Below are 18,000 nucleotides of genomic sequence, written 5' to 3'. Positions count from 1 at the left end.
GATTTAAATGTATTTAATTAATCCCTCAAGAGCCAAATTGGACCCAAATGGCCCCAAAATCCCCCCAGATTGGCTTAAAACGGATCAGGCCCCGCCCACCACCCCCCATTGGCCGCTCCGCCCCGTCCGTTGAACGTGATTGGCCAGCGGGAGGAGGATGCTGATTGGCTGCTTTATTGAGGGGTGGGGGCAGGGGGTGTGGTCTCTGCAAGCCCCGCCCCCGGAAGCGCTGTCTGGTAGATCACCATTGGCTGGATGGGGGGAAAGGGGCGGGGTCAGTGGGGACCCAGGCGTCCGGGCCACACCCCCTTCCCCCCAAAAGGGACTCAGGCCCCACCCCCTTGACCCCATGAGGGACCCAGGCGTCCGGACCCCGCCCCCTTTTCCATCGTAAGGGACCCAGGCTCCGCCCCCTTCTCCCCATAAGGGACCCAGGCATCCGGGCCCCGCCCCCTTGTCTCCCATAGTGACCCAGGCTCCGCCCACTTATCCCCCATAAAGGACCCAGGCGTCCGGGCCCCACCCTCTTTTCCACCATAAGGGACCCAGGCCCCGCCCCCTTGACCCCATAAGGGACCCAGGTGTCCGGGCCCCCACTCACCGGCCCCTCCCCTTTGGCCCCGCCCCTTCCGGCCACCACCGTCCCCGTGACCGCAAGCCCCGCCCCGGCCACGCCCATCAGCAGCAGCAGCACCTGAACCCCCAGCAGCGCCACCTATGGGGAAACGGGGGGGGAGGGGTAAGGGGGCGGGGCCTCGGTTTGGCCACGCCCCCCCCCCCCGGACCCATCCCAGCAGCGCCCACTATGGGGGAAATACGGGCGGTTAAAGGGGTGGAGTCTCAGGGCTTGGCCACGCCCCCCTAAGGAAGGCGGGGGCTGAGCTTTGGCCACGCCCCCCACGACCAATCCCAGCAGCGCCCCCTGGTGGCGGGAAAGGGACCCAGGAGTTCGGGAGGGACCCAGGAGTGCCCCAGGGACCCAGGAGTTCGGGAGGGACCCAGGAGTGCCCCAGGGACCCAGGAGTTCGGGAGGGACCCAGGAGTGCCCCAGGGACCCAGGAGTTCGGGGACACATTATTCACCCCCCCAGTGTCCCCATTACCGTCCCCATGGGTCCCAGTTGGTGGCACTGGGGACACTGGTGGCCCAGCCCCATTGTCCCCATTGCCCCCCAGTGTCCCCATTGCCCCCCATGTCCCCATTGCCCCCCATGTCCCCGTTACCGTCCCCGCGGGTCCCAGTTGGTGGCACTGGGGACACTGGTGGCCCAGCCCCAGGCTCAGTCCCTGGCCCAGCAGGGCCAGCAGGAGGCAGCACGAGGAGACCCCGCCCACGGCCACGCCCACCCGCGCCTGATGACGTCATCAAGGCAGTGGGATCACCCCCCTGTCCCCATTGGTCCCCATTGTCTCCTGTTATCCCCATTGCCCCCAATGTCCCCATTGCCCCCAATGTCCCCATTGCCCCCAATGTCCCCATATTGACCCCAATGTCCCCATATCCCCCATTGCCCCCATTGCCCCCAATGTCCCCATTGTCCCCATTGTCCCATTATCTCCAATGTCCCCATTGCCCCCAATGTCCCCATCACCTCCATTGCCCCCATTGTCCCCAATGTCCCCATTGTCCCATTGTCCCCATTGTCCCATTGACCCCATTGTCCCCATATCCCCATACTGACCTCAGTGTCCCCATGTCCCCCATTGCCTCCATTGTCCCCATGTCCCCCCATTATCCCCATTGTCCCCATATCCCCACATTGTCCCCAATGTCCCCACATCCCCCCAAGTGTCCCCATTGCCCCCATTGCCCCATTGCCCCCATTGTCCCCATGGACCCCAATGTCCCCATCACCCCCATTGTCCCCATTGCCCTCATTGTTCCCATTGTCCCCATTACCCCCACTGCCCCCATTGTCCCCACTGCCCCCATTGTCCCCATCACCTCCATTGTCCCCAATGTCCCCATTGCCCCCATTGTCCCCATTGCCCCCATTGTCCCCATGTCCCCCTCTCACCGTCCCCACTCTCGGTTTCTTGTCCAGCGTCACCAGCAGGGACCCCGACACCAGCAGCTGGGGACAGGGACACGGGGTCATGGGGGTCACGAGGGTCACAGGGTCACCAGGTGACCCATAAGTGACCCCAGCCCCATAAGTGCCCCCCCAGCCCCATAACAAAACCCTCCAAGCCCCATAAGTGACCCCAGCCCCATAACAACCTCCCCAGCCCCATAAGTGACCCCTAGACCCATAGCAACCCCCAGCCCCATTAATCTCCCGAAGCCCCATAGCAACCCCCAGTCCCATAGCAAACCCCCAGCCCCATAAGTGCCCCCCCAGCCCCATAAGTACCCCCCAGCCCCATAAGTACCCCCCAGCCCCATAAGTGCCCCCCAGCCCTATAAGTGACCCCTAGACCCATAACTCACCCCCAGCCCCATAGCAGCCCCCGCCAACCCCATAGAAAACCTCCCAGCCCCATAAGTCCCCCCCAGCCCCATAAGTGCCCCCCAGCCCCCCAAGTGCCCCCCAAGTGCTCTCACCAGCCCCCCGGTGCCCAGGGGCGCCCCCCATTGGGCCCCCAGGGGATCCCCCAGCGCCCCCAGGAGGGTCCCGCCCAGCGCCACCTGCAGGGCCCCCAGCAGCACCTGCGCCACCTGAGGGGGCGGGGCTTCAGTGGGCGGGGTTTCGAGGGGGCGGGGTCAGGAGAAGCCCCGCCCACAGCGCCCCCCTGCATGGCCCCAGCAGCACCTGCGCCACCTGCAGGGGTTGGGGCTTCAGGGGGCGGGGCTTAGAGGGGGGCGGGGTCAGGGGAACCCCGCCCACAGCACCGCCCACAGCACCACTGGAGGGGCGGAGCTTCAGTGGGCGGGGCTTAGAGGGGGCGGGGTTTGAAGGGGCGGAGCTTAGGGGGTGGGGTTAAAGGGGGCGGGGTTTAAAGGGGTGGAGCTTGGGGGTGAGGTTAAGCGGGGCGGGATTAAAGGGGTGGAGCTTAGGGGGTGGGGTTAAGGGGGCGGGGATTAAAGGGGGCGGGGTTTAAAGGGGTGGGGCTTGGGGGGTGGTGTTAAAGTGGGCGGGGTTTAAAGGGGTGGGGAAAAGGGGCGGGGGCATAAATGGGCGGGGTAAAAGGGGGCAGGGCTTAAAGGGGGTGGAGCTGATGGGTGGGATTTAAAGGGGTGGAGCTTAAAGGGGCGTGGATTGGGGGCGGGGCTAAAGGGGTGAGGTTTAAAGGGGGTGGGGCTTAAAGGGGCGGGGTGTCAATGGGCGGGGACTGAAGGGGCGGGGCTTAATTGGGGTGGGGCCTAATGGGGTGGAGCTCAGGGGGGGCGGGGTTTAAAATGGGCGACGCGTAAGGGGCGGGGCTTAAAGGGGCGGGCTTAAAGGAGGTGGGGTTTAAAGGGGCGGGACTTAAAGTGTGGGGGGTTTAAAGGGGGGGATAAAGGGGCGGGGCGTAAATGGGCGGGGATTAAGGGGCGGGGCTAAAAGGGGGTGGGGTTAAAGGGTCGGAGCTAAAGGGGTGGGTTTAAAGGGGGCGGGGTTTAAACGGGGAGGGGTTTAAAGGGGGCGGGGTCTAAAGGGGTGGGGTTAAAGGGGCGAGGTAAAGAGGGTGGGGTTTAAAGGGGGCGGGGTTTAAAGGGGCGGGGTCTAAGGGGGCGGGGTCAACCGGTCCCTCACCCCCAGGGCCAGGGGGTCCCCCCAGCGGTGCCGCCCCCGGGGTTGGGGGGGGCGCCCTGGCCCCGCCCCCCCCGGCACGATGCGCGTCAGCAAAACCACGCCCTCCATGGCCCGGACGCCTGGGTCCCTTCCTGGGGGGGGGGGGGCACCCGGACGCCTGGGTCCCTCCTATGGGGTCACCCGGACTCCTGGGTCCCTTCCTTGGGGTCACCCGGACGCCTGGGTCCCTTCTTGGGGGGGGCACCCGGACGCCTGGGTCCCTCTTAGGGGTCACCCGGACGCCTGGGTCCCTCCCGGATGCCTGGGTCCCTTCCTTGGGGTCACCCAGACGCCTGGGTCCCTTCTTAGGGGTCACCCGGACGCCTGGGTCCCTCCCAGACGCCTGGGTCCCTTCTTGGGGGAGTCACCCGGACACCTGGGTCCCTCCCGGACGCCTGGGTCCCTTCCTTGGGGTCACCCGGACGCCTGGGTCCCTTCTTGGGCGGGGTGGGGGGGGGGGGGATCCCTCCCAATTCTCCCAGTTGCCCCCACCCCAGTGTTACCTGCCCGGACGCCTGGGTCCCCGGGGCACTCCTGGGTCCCTCCCGGACTCCTGGGTCCCTTGGGGCACTCCTGGGTCCCTCCCGGACTCCTGGGTCCCTTTGCTGGAGCCGCCGCTCGGTGCTTGCGCAGGGACCCAGGCGTCCGGGCCCCATTGACCTTGAACCCCACCCGCCCCACCCCCACCCGCCTCCCCACCCCCCCAGGGGACCCAGGAGTTCGGGAGGGACCCAGGAGTTCGGGAGGGGACCCAGGAGTTCGGGAGGGACCCAGGAGTTCGGGGGGGACCCAGGAGTTCGGGAGGGACCCAGGAGTTCGGGAGGGACCCAGGAGTTCGGGGGGGGACCCAGGAGTTCGGGAGGGACCCAGGAGTTCGGGAGGGGACCCAGGAGTTCGGGGGGGACCCAGGAGTGCCCCAATGGACCCAGGAGTGCCCCAGGGGACCCAGGCGTCCGGGCTCGCCCCTCCCCCCCACTCCCCGCCCCATTTTTGATCCATTTGCACCAATTTTAATTCATTTTAATGCGATTTTGGGGCTAAAAACCCCGAGTTTGGGTCTGAGCCCGTTTTGGGGTGAAAACCCCGAATTTTGGGGGTTAAAAAATGTGCATTTTGACCCAAAAAAGCCCGGATTGGGTGAAAGGGGAAATTGGGACATTTTTGCCCACGTGGGTTTGGGGCAAAAAACAGCGGATTTGGGGCAAAAGGCAAAGTGGGGGGGGGGATGGGCGGCGCGACTTTTGGGTCGAAAAAGCGCGATTTTGGGGCTAAAATGTGGGATTTGGGGGCTAAAATGGGCGATTTTGGGTCTAAAAAGCCCAATTTTGGGTCTAAAAAGCGCAATTTTGGGTCCAAAATCCCGATTTTTGGGGTCTAAAAAGCATGAATTTGGGTCTAAAAAGCGCGATTTGGGGTCTAAAATGTGGGATTTTGGGGCTAAAAAGCCGAATTCTGGGTCTAAAAAGCGCAATTTTGGGTCTTAAAAACCCGATTTTGGGTCTAAAAAGCGCAAATTTGGGTCTAAAAAGCGCGATTTTGGGTCTAAAAAGCACAATTTTGGGTGGAAAATCCCGATTTTGGGGTCTAAAAAGCCCAATTTTGGGTCTAAAAAGTGGGATTTTGGGTCGAAAAAGCGCGATTTTGGCTCCAAAAAGTGCGATTTGGTGTCCAAAATCCCGATTTTGGGGTCAAAAAAGCCCAATTTTGGGTCAAAAAAGTGCAATTTTGGGTCTAAAAAGTGCGATTTTGGGTCTAAAAAGCCCAATTTTGGGTCAAAAAAGCACGATTTTGGGTCCAAAGAGCGCAATTTTGGGTCGAAAATCCCAATTTTTGGGGTCTGAAAAGCCCAAATTTGGGTCTAAAAAGCGCAATTTTGGGTCTTAAAAACCCGATTTGGGGTCTAAAAAGAGCAATTTTGGGTCTAAAAAGTGCGATTTTGGGTCCAAAAAGCACAATTTTGGGTCGATAAAGTGCTCTTTTGGGTCTAAAAAAGCTCAATTTTGGGTCGAAAATCCAGATTTTGGGGTCTAAAAAGCCCAATTTTGGGTCTAAAAAGTGGGATTTGGGGTCTAAAAAGCGCAAATTTGGGTCTAAAAAGCGCAATTTTGGGTCGAAAATCCCGATTTTGGGGTCTAAAAAGCCCAATTTTGGGGTCAAAAAAGCGCAATTTTGGGTCTAAAAAGCACAAATTTGGGTCTAAAAAGCCCAATTTTGGGTCGGAAAGCGCCGTATTCTTGGCGGGAAACGGGACCGGGGGGTGAATTTTGGGTCTAAACAGGGGGTTTTTGGTCAACGAGGGACACGCGGGGCCCCCCCAGGGTGACGATGGCCGGGGGGGGCCAAATGATGAGGGTGGCGCCGAGCGGCGGTGACGTCATCGCTGACGTCATCGGTGAGGTCATCGGTGACGTCATCGGTGACGTCATCGGCGGCACCGGGCGGCGTTTGACCTGGGGGGGGGGAAAACGGCGTCAAAATGGGCCCAAAATTGAAGGATTTGGCCCCAAAATGGGGCCTGGGGGGGGGGAGGGGGCGCTACCTTGGAGGGGGGAGGGGCCGGGCGGCGGCGGCGGCGGAAACAGCGGCAAAAGCGGCGAAAACGGCCCATTTTGGCCCAAAAGCTGCGTCGGGGGTGTGAAACGGTCACAAAAAGGGCGGAAAACGCCCCCAAATTGCCCAAAATGGGGGAAATTCGCCCCAAAATGGGCCCCAAATGGGCCTAACTGGGCCTAACTGGGCCTCAACTGGGCCTAAAATGAGGGGGAAGTGCCCCCAAAACTGGACAAATTGAGTCCAAAATGGATCCAAAAGTCCCCAAAAAGGCCCAAAATGGCCCCAAAATGCCTCAAATGAAGCAAAAATGGGTAAAATTACCCCAAAAATGGGGCCAAATGATCGCAAAATGGGCCCAAAAGGGCCTAAAATGGGCCTAAAATGAGGGGATAGTGCCCCCAAAATTGGACAAATTGAGCCCAAAATGGATCCAAATGGCCCCAAATTGGCGCAAAATGGTCCCAAAATGCCTCAAATGAACCAAAAATGGGTAAAATTACCCCAAAATGGGCCTAAAATGAGGTAAAAATGCCCCAAAATGGAGCCAAATGGTCCCAAATGGGCCTAAAATGAGGGGGAAGTGCCCCAAAATGGGCCCAAAAGAGCCCAAATTAAGCCCAAAATGGGCCCAAAATGCCCCAAATGAACCAAAAATGGGTAAAATTACCCCAAAAATGGGCCCAAATGATCCCAAAATGGGCCCAAATGGGCCTAAAATGAGGGGAAAGTGCCCCCAAAACTGGAGAAATTGGGCCCAAAATGGATCCAAATGGCCCCAAAAAGGCCCAAAATGACCCCAAAATGCCCCAAATGAACTGAAATTGGGTAAAATTACCCCAAAAATGGGCTTAAAATGAGGGGAAAATGCCCCAAAATGGGCCCAAATGGCCCTAAAATGCCCCTAAATGCCCCAAATCCCCCCAAATTTCAAGAGGCCCCAAAATGCCCCAAATTCCCTCCAAATTGCCCCAAATTTCCCTCCAAAATGCCCCAAAATACCCAAATTTCCACAAATCCCCCCAAAATGCCCCAATTTCCCGCCAAATTTCCCCCAAATCCCCCCAAAATGCCCCGAAATCCCCCAAAATGCCTCAAATCTCCCCAAAAGTCCCCAAAACGCCCCAAATCCCCCCAAAATGCCCCAATTTCCCCCCAAAATGCCCCAAATGCCCCAAAATTGCCCCAAAATCCCTTGAAATTGTCCCAAATTGCCCCAAAATGCTCCAAAATACTCAAAACTTAGCAAATCCCCCCAAATTACCCCAAATCTCCCCAAAATGCCCCAAATTTCCCTCCAAAATGCCCCAAAATCCCCAAAACTCCCCAAATCCCCCCAAAATGGCCCAAATTGCCCCAAAATGCCCCAAAATTGCCCCAAAATGCCCCAAATCCCCCAAAATTTCTCAATAGGCCCCAAACTCTCCTACCCTCCCCAAAATGACCCAAAATCCACCCAAAAGACCCAAATTTCCCCCCAAAATGCCCCAAATTCCCCCCAAAATGCCCCAAATTTCCCCAAACTCCCCCAACCCCCCAAAATCCCCTCAAAATGACCCAAAATGTCCCCAAAATGCCCCAAATCCCCCCACATTTCAAGAGGCCCCAAACTCCCCCCAAACGCCCCCAATTTCCCGCCAAAATGCCCCCAAATTTCCCGCCAAAATGCCCCCAAATTTCCCGCCAAAACGCCCCAAATTTCCCACCAAAACGCCCCCAATTTCCCGCCAAATTTCCCCCAAATTCCCCCAAAATGCCCCAAAAATGCCCCAAAACCCCCCAAATTTCCTCAATGGGCCCCAAACTCCCCCAAATCCCCCCAAAATGCCCCAAATTTCCCCAAACTCCCCCAAACCCCCCAAAATCCCCTCAAAATGACCCAAAATATCCCCAAAATGCCCCAAATCCCCCCACATTTCAAGAGGCCCCAAACTCCCCCCAAACGCCCCCAATTTCCCGCCAAAACGCCCCCAAATTTCCCGCCAAAACGCCCCCAATTTCCTACCAAAATGCCCCCAATTTCCCGCCAAAACTCCCCCCAAATTTCCCGCCAAAGCTCCCCCAAATTTCCCGCCAAAACGCCCCCAATTTCCCGCCAAAATACCCCAAATTTCCCACCAAAACGCCCCCAAACTCCCCAAATCGCCCCAAAATGCCCCAAAAAGCCCCAAACCTGCACTTTTTCCTTTGCCCGATCCGTGGGGTTTTTGCCCCAAAGCGGCGGCGGCTCTGGGGGGGGGAGGGGCCAGAGGGGCCTTTTGAGGCCCCAACCCCCCCTTAATTAACCCCAAACCCCTTAATTAACCCCAAACCCCTTAATTAACCCCAAACCCCATAATTAACACCCAACCCGTGTAATTAACCCCCAAAAACCCCATAATTAACCCCAAAAAACCCATAATTAACCCCAAGAAACCCCATCATTAGTCCCAAAATCCCCGTAATTAACCCCAAACCCATAATTAACTCCGCGTCTCTAATTAATGGACTAAAAGCCCTGTAATTAACCCCAAAACCTCATTAAGCCCCAAACCTGGAGTTTCACCCCCAAAATGCTCCAATTTCACCCCAAAAAAGCCTTAAAATGAGCCCAAAAATGCCTCAAACCCCAAAATCCTTTAAATTCACCCCAAAATCCTTTAAATTCACCCCCAAATCCTTTAATTTCACCCCAAAATCCTTTAATTTCACCCCAAAAATCATCCCGGAAGCCCCAAAATCCTTCGGTTCCACCCCAAACCGCTCCGTGACGTCATCGTGACGTCACCACGACGTCACCAACCCCTCCCAAAACCTCCGAATTCAACCCAAAAAGCCCCAAAACCTCGGAATTCAGCCCCAAAAGCCGCCGGGAGCGCGGGAGCCGGGAGGGGGCGTGGCCTTGGCGGGGCGGAGCTCATTTGCATGCGGCTCATTTGCATGCGGCTCATTTGCATGCGGCTCATTTGCATAGCGCGGGGTTTTCCCGCCCTGGGGGCGTTCCCGCCGCCTTTTCCCGCCCTGGGGGGGGCGTTCCCACCTCATTCATTTCAATAACCGCGCTTAATTAACGTTAATTAATTAATTCGTTTGCGTATCAATGGTGTTGGTTCGTTTGCATCTCGCTCATTAGTGACACCATGGGTCCCCTCCCGAACTCCTGGGTCCCTCCCCGAACTCCTGGGTCCCCTCCCGAACTCCTGGGTCCCTCCCCGAACTCCTGGGTCCCTCCCGAACTCCTGGGTCCCCCCCGAACTCCTGGGTCCCTCCCGCACTCCTGGGTCCCTCCCGAACTCCTGGGTCCCCTCCCGCACTCCTGGGTCCCTCCCGAACTCCTGGGTCCCTCCCGAACTCCTGGGTCCTTTGGGGCACTCCTGGGTCCCTCCCAAACTCCTGGGTCCCTCCCCGAACTCCTGGGTCCCTCATTAGCATAGGCCACGCCCCCTCCCCATGTACAAAGCAGCTGATTTATTGATTGCTTTAGTGCTCGTTAATTAGCGTTACATTCAAACCCGCCTCGTCCTCGTTTGCATACGGCGTGGGTGCTCATTTGCATGTGGCTCATTTGCATGTGGCTCATTTGCATACGTTAATTATTGCCCAGGAAGGAAATTGCACGTGCGCCAAAGTGACCCCCGATCCGGGGCTTTTTCGCCCCAAAAAGCCCCCATAGCAGCTTTGGCCCATGCAAAGGGGGCGGGGCCTCTGGGGATGGGCGTGGCCACATTGGGGTGTGGCCACGCAGGGGGCGTGGCCACGCAGGGGGCGTGGCCACACATGGGAAAGGGCAATAGGGGGTTGTGTGTGAATAGAAGGGGGGGGATAGGGGGCGTGGTTGAGGGGGTGGGAGGGGTCAGGGTGGAGGGGGCGTGGCTTGGGGAGGGTGGGCGGGGCTTGGGGAGGGTGGGCGGGGCTACTCGCCCACCTGCACCCCCGCGCAGTTTTCTTTGCTCTCCGACGTGATGGCCAAATATTCCGAGCTGGGGGGGGAAATGGGGGGCAATGGGGACCCAGGAATACCCCACCCCCCCCCCCCCCATGACCCCCTGGAGCCCCCACGGACCCCAAATCCGCCCCCAATGTCGCCATTATCCCCATTGTCCCCCTGTCCCCCCATATCCCCATTGTCCCCATTACCCTCATTATCCCCATTACCCCCAATGTCCCCACACCCCCATTGCCCCCATTGTCCCCATTTACCCATTGTCCCCATTGTCCTCATGGCCCCCATTGTCCCCATATCCCCATTATCCCCATTGTCCCATTACCCCCATTGCCCCCCATTGAGCCCCATTATCCCCATGACCCCCTGTCCCCCCATTGTCCCCATTACCCCCAATGTCCCCATTAGCCCCATTGTCCCCATATCCCCATTACCCCCATTGTCCCCATTGCCCCCATATCCCAGTTGTCCCCATTGTCCCACTGTCCCCCCATTAACCCCATATCCCCATCACCCCCATTGTCCCCATTATTCCCCTGTCCCCCCATTGTCCCCATATCCCCATTAACCCTATTGTCACCATTGCCCCCATTATCCCCAGTGACCCCATTGTCCCCCAATGTCCCCATTGTCCCCCTTACCCCCATTGTCCCCATTTCCCCATTGTCCCCATTATCCTCCTGTCCCCCCATTGCCTCCATTGTCCCTATATCCCCATTATGCCCATTGTCCCCATTATCCCCCTTGTCCCCCCACTGTCCACATTATCCCCATTGCCCCCATTGTCCCCATTTGTCCCCATTACCCCCATTGCCCCCATTACCCCCATTATCCCCATTGCCTCCATTACCCCCATTGTCCCCATTTGTCCCCATTACCCCCATTATCCCCATTGTGCCCCAATGTCCCCATTGTCCCCCAATGTCCCATTATCCCCATTGTCCCCCCATGTCCCTACTTCCCCATTGTCCCTCAATGTCCCATTGTCCCCATTATCCCCCATTGCCCCCATTGTCCCATTACCCCCATTGTCCCATTATCCCCATAGTCCCATTACCCCCAATGCTCCCATTGTCCCCATATCCCCATTGTCCCCATTACCCCCATTATTTGTCCCCCCATGTCCCTATTTCCCCATTGTCCCCCAATGTCCCATTACCCCCATTACCCCCATTGTCCCATTATCCCCAATGCCCCCATTGCCCCCATTACCCCCATTGCCCCCATTGCCCCCATTGCCTTCATTACCCCCATTGTCCCCCATTGCCCCCCATTGCCCCCATTGCCCCCATTACCCCCATTGCCTTCATTACCCCCATTGTCCCCCATTGCCCCCCATTGCCCCCATTACCCCCATTGTCCCCATTGCCCCCATTACCCCCATTGCCCCCATTGCCCCCCATTGCCCCCATTACCCCCATTGCCTTCATTACCCCCATTGCCCCCATTACCCCCATTGACCCCATTACCCCCATTGCCCCCATTGCCCCCATTGCCCCCCATTGCCCCCATTACCCCCATTGCCTTCATTACCCCCATTGCCCCCATTACCCCCATTGCCCCCATTACCCCCATTGCCTTCATTACCCCCATTGTCCCCCATTGTCCCCATTACCCCCATTGCCCCCATTACCCCCATTGTCCCCATTGCCCCCATTGCCCCCATTACCCCCATTGTCCCCATTACCCCCATTGTCCCCATCCCCCCCACGGTCCCCACGTCCCCGCTGTCACTCACGCGCTGTCGGGGGCCGGGGCGGCCGCCGCCACCTTTCGGTAGCAATAGAGCATCTCTGCCGCCAGCCAGAGCGTCAGCACCACGATCAGCACGTACATCAGGATCTCGGACACGATGGACGCCAGGTCCCGCCGAGCTGCCGCGCCCGGGGATCGAACCCATGGATGGGGACACAACGCCCGGTAAGCCACGCCCACCCCCAGAAAGCCCCGCCCACCGCGCTGCCGCGCCCGGGGATCGAACCCACGGACGGGGACACAACGCCCGGTAAGCCACGCCCACCCCCATAAAGCCCCGCCCACCGCGCTGCTGCACCCGGGGATCGAACCCACGGACGGGGACACAACGCCCGGTAAGCCACGCCCACCCCCAATAGCCCCGCCCACCGCGCTGCTGCACCCGGGGATCGAACTCATGGATGGGGACACAGCCCCCGGTAAGCCACGCCCACCCCCAGAAAGCCCCGCCCACCGCGCTGCCGCGCCCGGGGATCGAACCCATGGATGGGGACACAACGCCCGGTAAGCCACGCCCACCCCCAGAAAGCTCCGCCCACCGCGCTGCCGCGCCCGGGGATCGAACCCACGGATGGGGACACAACGCCTGGTAAGCCACGCCCACCCCCAGAAAGCTCCGCCCACCGCGCTGCTGCCACACCCCCTTCAACCTCTCCATTACCCCATATCCCAAGCCACGCCCACTCCAGCCTCCCCATTACCCCATATCCCAAGGCACGCCCCCTCCATCCCAAGCCACGCCCCCTCCATCCCAAACCACGCCCCCTCCAGCCTCCCCATTACCCCATATCCCAAGGCACGTCCCCCTCAGCCTCCCCATTACCCCCTATCCCAAACCCACCGGAGCCCCGCCCACCCCCCCCAGCCCCTCCCACCCCCAAGCCCCGCCCACCCGCCTCGACGACGGCCAATCGCAGCGTCTTGTTGTGGGCCTCGCCCCCTCCAGCCTCCCCATTACCCCATATCCCACTCAAGCTCAACCCACATCTCTGCCCCTACGCAAGCCCCGCCCACCCCCCAGCCCCGCCCACCCCCCAAGCCCCGCCCACCCGCCTCGACGACGGCCAATCGCAGCGTCTTGTTGCGGGCCACGCCCCCTCCAGCCTCCCCATTACCCCATATCCCAAACCCCACTCAAGCTCCGCCCCAAAGCTCCACCTACTTTCCAAGCCACACCCCCTCCATCTCAAGCCACGCCCCCTCCATCCCAAACCACGCCCCCTCCAGCCTCCCCATTACCCCATATCCCAAGTCACGTCCCCCTCAGCCTCCCCATTACCCCCTATCCCAAACCCACCGGAGCCCCGCCCACCCCCCCAGCCCCTCCCACCCCCAAGCCCCGCCCACCCGCCTCGACGACGGCCAATCGCAGCGTCTTGTTGCGGGCCACGCCCCCTCCAGCCTCCCCATTACCCCATATCCCACTCAAGCTCAACCCACATCTCTGCCCCTACGCAAGCCCCGCCCACCCCCCAAGTCCCTCCCACCCCCAAGCCCCGCCCACCCGCCTCGACGACGGCCAATCGCAGCGTCTTGTTGCGGGCCACGCCCCCTCCAGCCTCCCCATTACCCCACATCCCAAACCCACCGGAGCCCCGCCCACCCCCCCCAGCCCCGCCCACCCCCCAAGCCCCGCCCACCCGCCTCGACGACGGCCAATCGCAGCGTCTTGTTGCGCGCCAGGCTGTAGACGTAGCCGTCGAAGGTGAGGTTGCGGCGCAGGCGGCAGACGTAGAGCCCCGCGTGGGGGCGCCCCACGGCGGACAGACGCACGGACAGGTCCTGCAGGTCCCGCGTGCCCCGCGAGCCGTTCCACGACAGCACCCCCCAAAACGGGCCCGGGGCCACCCACGGGGGCTCGTCCGGGCTGTACTGCAGGATCTGGGGGAGGCCACCACCAGTATGGACCAGTCACGACCAGTAAGGGACCAGGAGTGACCCGTAAGGGCCAGTGAGGGACCAATAAGGGCCAGTGAGGGGCCAGTAATGACCAGTGAGGACCCATACGGACCAGTAAGGGACCCATAAGGACCAGTAAGGGACCAGTAAGGGCCAGTAAGGGACCAGTAAGGGACCCATAAGGACCAGTGAGGACCCATAAGGACCAGTAAGGGACCAATAAGGGCCAGTAAGAGCCAGCAAGTGACCAGTAAGGGACCAGTAAGGGACCCATAAGGACCAGTAAGGGACCAATAAGGGCCAGTAAGGGCCAGTAAGTGACCCATAAGGACCAGTAAGGGACCCATAAGGACCAGTAAGGGACCAGTAAGTGACCCATAAGGACCAGTAAGGGACCAATAAGGACCAGTAAGGGACCAGTAAGTGACTGGTGGGCACCAGTAGGGACCAGTAAGTGACCAGTGAGGGCCAGTAAGGGACCAATAAGGACCAGTAAGGGATCAGTAAGTGACCAGTAAGGGACCAGTAAGTGACTGGTGGGCACCAGTAAGTGACCAATAAGGGCCAGTAAGGGACCAATAAGTGACTGGTGAACACCAGTAAGTGACCAGTAAGGACCAGTAAGGGACCAGTAAGGGACCAGTGAGGACCAGTAAGTGACTGGTGGGAAGAGATGGAGCCCCCTGCTGGACTTGCATGGTCACCCCAGTGCTTCCCAGTGACCCCCAGTACAGCCCAGTAACCCCCAGCGTCCCCCCCAGCGTCTCCCAGTACACCCCAGTGTCTCCCAGTAACCCCCAGTACAACCCAGTGTCCCCCAGTTGCCCCTGAAGTCCCTCCAGTGTCTCCCAGTAACTCCCAGTACACCCCAGTGTCTCCCAGTAAGGCCCAGTACACTCCAGTGTCTCCCCCAGTATCTCCCAGTAACACCCCTGAGTCTCCCCAGTAACCCCCAGTACACCCCAGTGCCTCCCCAGTAACCCCCAGTGTCCCCCTCAGTGTCTCCCAGTAACCCCCAGAGTCCCCCAGTGCTTCCTATAATCCCCCCAGTATCTCCCAGTAACCCCCAGTACACCCCAGTGTCACCCCCAGTGTTCCCAGTACATCCCAGTGTCCCCTCCCAGTATCCTCCAGTGCCTCCCAGTCCATCCCAGTGCCTCCATGTGCACCTATAATGCCCCTCCAGTCCTTCCCAGTCCTTCCCAGTCCTTCCCAAGTCTCTCCCAGTAGCCCCCAGTCCATCCCAGTGCCTCCATGTGCACCTATAATGCCCCTCCAGTCCCTCCCAGTCCTTCCCAAGTCTCTCCCAGTACCACCCCAGTGCCTCCCAGTACCCCCCCAGTCCATCCCAGTGCCTCCATGTGCACCTATAACGCCCCTCCAGTCCCTCCCAGTGCTCGCTGTAGACCAGGTCTACCCCGCATCTCCCAAAGCAGGGGACAAGGTCTACCCCCCATTCCCATAGCGCCTCCCAGTGCCCTCCCAGTCCCTCCCAGTGCTCCCAGTACCTTCTGGAAGTGGGGGTCCCCCTCCCCACGGAAGAACCACTCTCCCTCGGCCTGGGCCGGGGTCTCGCTGCGGCGTTTGCAGGCGATGCAGAGCAGGCGGAACGGCTCCCCCAAAACGGCCTCGGTCCCCGATGCCACCTCCACGCAGCCCCCATGGGCTCCCCCGGCTGGGGACGGGGACAAGGGACACAAGGGGGGTCACCTCATGTTTTGGGGATACCCAAAAGTGGCCAAAATCCCCCCCAAAATCCACCCTAGAACCCCAAAACTAAGGGACACCAGGTCTACCCCAAAGGTGATGGGAGACCAGGTCTACCCTGTATCTCCAATGCAGGGGACAAGGTCTACCCCCTATTTCCCAATGGGGAATTGGGGGGGATATGGGGCACCCCCAGACCCCTCGGCTGTGGAGGGGGACAAGGGACACAGGGGGGTCACCTCAAGTCTTGGGGACACCCAAAAGTGTCCAAAATCCCCCCAAAATCCACCCCTGAACCCCAAAAGTGATGGGAGAGCAGGTCTACCCTGTATCTCCAACTGGGGGGCCAAGGTCTACCCCATGTTTCCCAATTGGGAATTGGGGGGAATAGGGGGCACCCCCAGACCCCCCAGCTGGGGAGGGGGACAAGGGACATGGGAGGGTCACCCCGCATGTTGGGGACACCCAAAAGTGTCCAAAATCCCCCCAAAATCCCCCCCCAAACCCCAAAAGTGATGGGAGAGCAGGTCTACCCTGCATCTCCCAATTGGGGGGCCAAGGTCTACCCCATGTTTCCCAATGGGGAATTGGGGGGGATATGGGGCACCCCCAGACCCCTCGGCTGTGGAGGGGGACAAGGGACACAGGGGGGTCACCTCAAGTCTTGGGGACACCCAAAAGTGTCCAAAATGCCCCCAAAAATCCACCCCTCATAGCCCCAAATCTGAGGGACACCAGGTCTACCCCACACCTCCCCAATGGGAACCTCGGTGGCATTTTGGGGGACACTATGGTGGCACCTGGGGGGGGTTGGGGACACCGTGGTGGCACCTGGGGGGGGTTGGGGACACCGTGGTGGCACTTGGAGAGGGGGATGGGGACACTGGGACACTGCGGCAGGGACAGGTGACACCGCGGGGGGGGAAGGGGAAGGGGGGGTGACACTGCGGAGGTGACAGGGGCCGGGATGGGGACAGCGGGGGTGGCACTGGGGGGGAGGCGACACTTTAGGGGGGGTCGGGGGACACTGGGGGGGTCATGGGACACTGGGAAGGGACCGGTGACATTAATACGGGGGGGGGGGGTGACACTTTGGAGGGGGACAGGGGACACTTGAATGGGGAAGGTGACACTGGCGGGGGGGACATGGGGCACTTGAGGGGGGACAAGTGACACTTGGTGGGGGAGGTGGCACTGAGGACACCACGGGAGGGTGAGGGGACACTTTGGGGGGGACAGGGGACACTTTGGGGGGGTCCCGGCCTCACTCACCCATGAGGAGCCCGAGGAGCAGCGAGAGGCCGCCGGGCAGCATGGCGGGGCCGGTTCGGCTCGGGTTCGGCTCTTTCCGGAAGGGTTCGGGTGGCTTCGGGTCCGGTTCGGGTCTTTTCGGCTCCGTTAGGTCCCGGTTCGGCTGAGTTCGGCTATTTCCGACACGGGTCCGGTGCCTTCGGACGGGTTCGGGTCTCTCCGGACGGGTTCGGGTCTCTCCGGCCCCGGTTCGGGTCTCTCCGGCCCCTGGTCTCGGGTGGTTCGGGTCTCTCCGGCCCCGGGTCTCGGCGGGTCCGGGTCTCTCCGGCCGGTTCGGGTCTCTCCGGCCGGTTCGGGTCTCTCCGGTCCCGGTTCGGGTCTCTCCGGCCCCGTTTCCCGGCGGGTTCGGGTCTCTCCGGCCCCGGCCCGTCCCTCAGCGTCGCTCCGTCCCCCGCTCAGCCCCCTGCCCGGGCCATGGGCCCCTCCCCCGCAGGACGCCTGGGTCCCTCGGAGGGGGAGGAGGGGAGCGGGGAGCGGGAGATGGGCCCGGGAGGAGCGGGCTGCCGGTTCAAGGCATGGCCGGCCCGCGGCGGCCGGCGGCTCCTTCGGGGCGGTTCGGCTCCGTTCGGTTGCGCTCGGCTGCGCTCGGCTCGGGTTCGGCTGCGCTCGGCTCGGGTTCGGCTCCGCTCGGCTCCGGTTCGGCTCCGCTCGGCTCGGGTTCGGCTCCGCTCGGCGCAGTGCGGCGCCAGGGGGCGGAGCCAACCGTGACGCACCGAGGGGGCGGGGCCTGACCCCCCCCCAATGTCCCCAAAGCCTCCCCCGTGTCCCCGGGGCCGGCTCCGTGTCCCCAGGGTTGTCCCCATGTCCCTGAGTTTGTCCCCGTGTCCCCAAGGTTGTCCCCATGGACACCCCCAGCTTGTCCCCATGTCCCCAGGGTTGTCCCCATGTCCCCATGGACACACCAAGCTTGTCCCCACAGCTGTCCCCATGTCCCCAAGGTTGTCCCCATAGACATCTCAAGCCTGTCCCCATGTCCCCAAGGTTGTCCCCATGTCCCCAGGGTTGTCCCCATGTCCCCATAGACATCCCAAGGTTGTCCCCACGTCCCCAGGGTTGTCCCCAAATGGCCCCATGGACACCCCCAGCTTGTCCCCACGGATGTCCCCATGTCCCCAGGGTTGTCCCCATGTCCCCATAGACA

The 18,000-nt window shown here is 60.8% G+C and overlaps 2 protein-coding genes across 9 annotated transcripts; both read right to left on the bottom strand.

Moving 5' to 3' along the window:
• Window positions 1-153: 153 nt before the first annotated feature.
• On the bottom strand, window positions 154-4,382 carry LOC139825943 (uncharacterized). Of its 8 annotated transcripts, none has more exons than XM_071800576.1 (7): window positions 4,219-4,298; window positions 3,677-3,807; window positions 2,545-2,658; window positions 2,018-2,074; window positions 1,224-1,352; window positions 602-715; window positions 154-251 (listed from the first exon to the last, which is right to left on the bottom strand). In XM_071800576.1, the coding sequence occupies exons 2-7, from the start codon at window positions 3,782-3,784 to the stop codon at window positions 174-176; spliced, it is 600 nt and encodes a 199-aa protein (XP_071656677.1). In that variant the 5' UTR covers window positions 3,785-3,807; window positions 4,219-4,298; the 3' UTR covers window positions 154-173. The 8 variants fall into 8 exon arrangements, with proteins under 8 accessions (XP_071656677.1, XP_071656678.1, XP_071656676.1 ...); XM_071800577.1 differs by lacking the exon at window positions 4,219-4,298 and adding an exon at window positions 3,884-3,925 and having other exon boundaries at window positions 3,677-3,818; XM_071800575.1 differs by lacking the exon at window positions 3,677-3,807 and having other exon boundaries at window positions 4,219-4,382.
• A 5,310-nt stretch (window positions 4,383-9,692) lies between these two features.
• Window positions 9,693-17,559, bottom strand: SCN1B (sodium voltage-gated channel beta subunit 1). The gene is made up of 5 exons (XM_065859686.2): window positions 16,821-17,559; window positions 15,350-15,516; window positions 13,583-13,823; window positions 11,926-12,061; window positions 9,693-10,224 (listed from the first exon to the last, which is right to left on the bottom strand). Exons 1-5 carry the CDS (start codon window positions 16,861-16,863, stop codon window positions 10,158-10,160), a joined length of 654 nt encoding a protein of 217 aa, XP_065715758.1. The 5' UTR covers window positions 16,864-17,559; the 3' UTR covers window positions 9,693-10,157.
• Window positions 17,560-18,000: the final 441 nt, after the last annotated feature.

The sequence above is a fragment of the Patagioenas fasciata genome, chromosome 31 (assembly GCF_037038585.1).
Source record: "Patagioenas fasciata isolate bPatFas1 chromosome 31, bPatFas1.hap1, whole genome shotgun sequence".
Taxonomy (NCBI): domain Eukaryota; kingdom Metazoa; phylum Chordata; class Aves; order Columbiformes; family Columbidae; genus Patagioenas; species Patagioenas fasciata.
The sequence above is the reverse complement of the archived record's forward strand: the minus strand, read 5'-3'. Positions and strand labels throughout refer to the sequence as shown.

Bases quoted from the DNA above. Each gene is read 5' to 3' on its own strand.
- SCN1B (XM_065859686.2), bottom strand. From the start codon at position 16,863: ATGCTGCCCGGCGGCCTCTCGCTGCTCCTCGGGCTCCTCATGG. The intron at 15,517-16,820 runs GTGAGTGAGGCC...CCCCGTCCCCAG, and splicing joins GCTCCTCGGGCTCCTCATGG to CCGGGGGAGCCCATGGGGGC. The intron at 13,824-15,349 runs GTACTGGGAGCA...GGCCTCCCCCAG, and splicing joins GGGACCCCCACTTCCAGAAG to ATCCTGCAGTACAGCCCGGA.
- LOC139825943 (XM_071800575.1), bottom strand. From the start codon at position 4,371: ATGGGGCCCGGACGCCTGGGTCCCTGCGCAAGCACCGAGCGGCGGCTC. The intron at 2,659-4,218 runs GTAACACTGGGG...CCGCCCCCTCAG, and splicing joins GGACCCAGGCGTCCGGGCAG to GTGGCGCAGGTGCTGCTGGG. The intron at 716-1,223 runs GTAACGGGGACA...GTTTCCCCATAG, and splicing joins AACTGGGACCCGCGGGGACG to GTGGCGCTGCTGGGGGTTCA.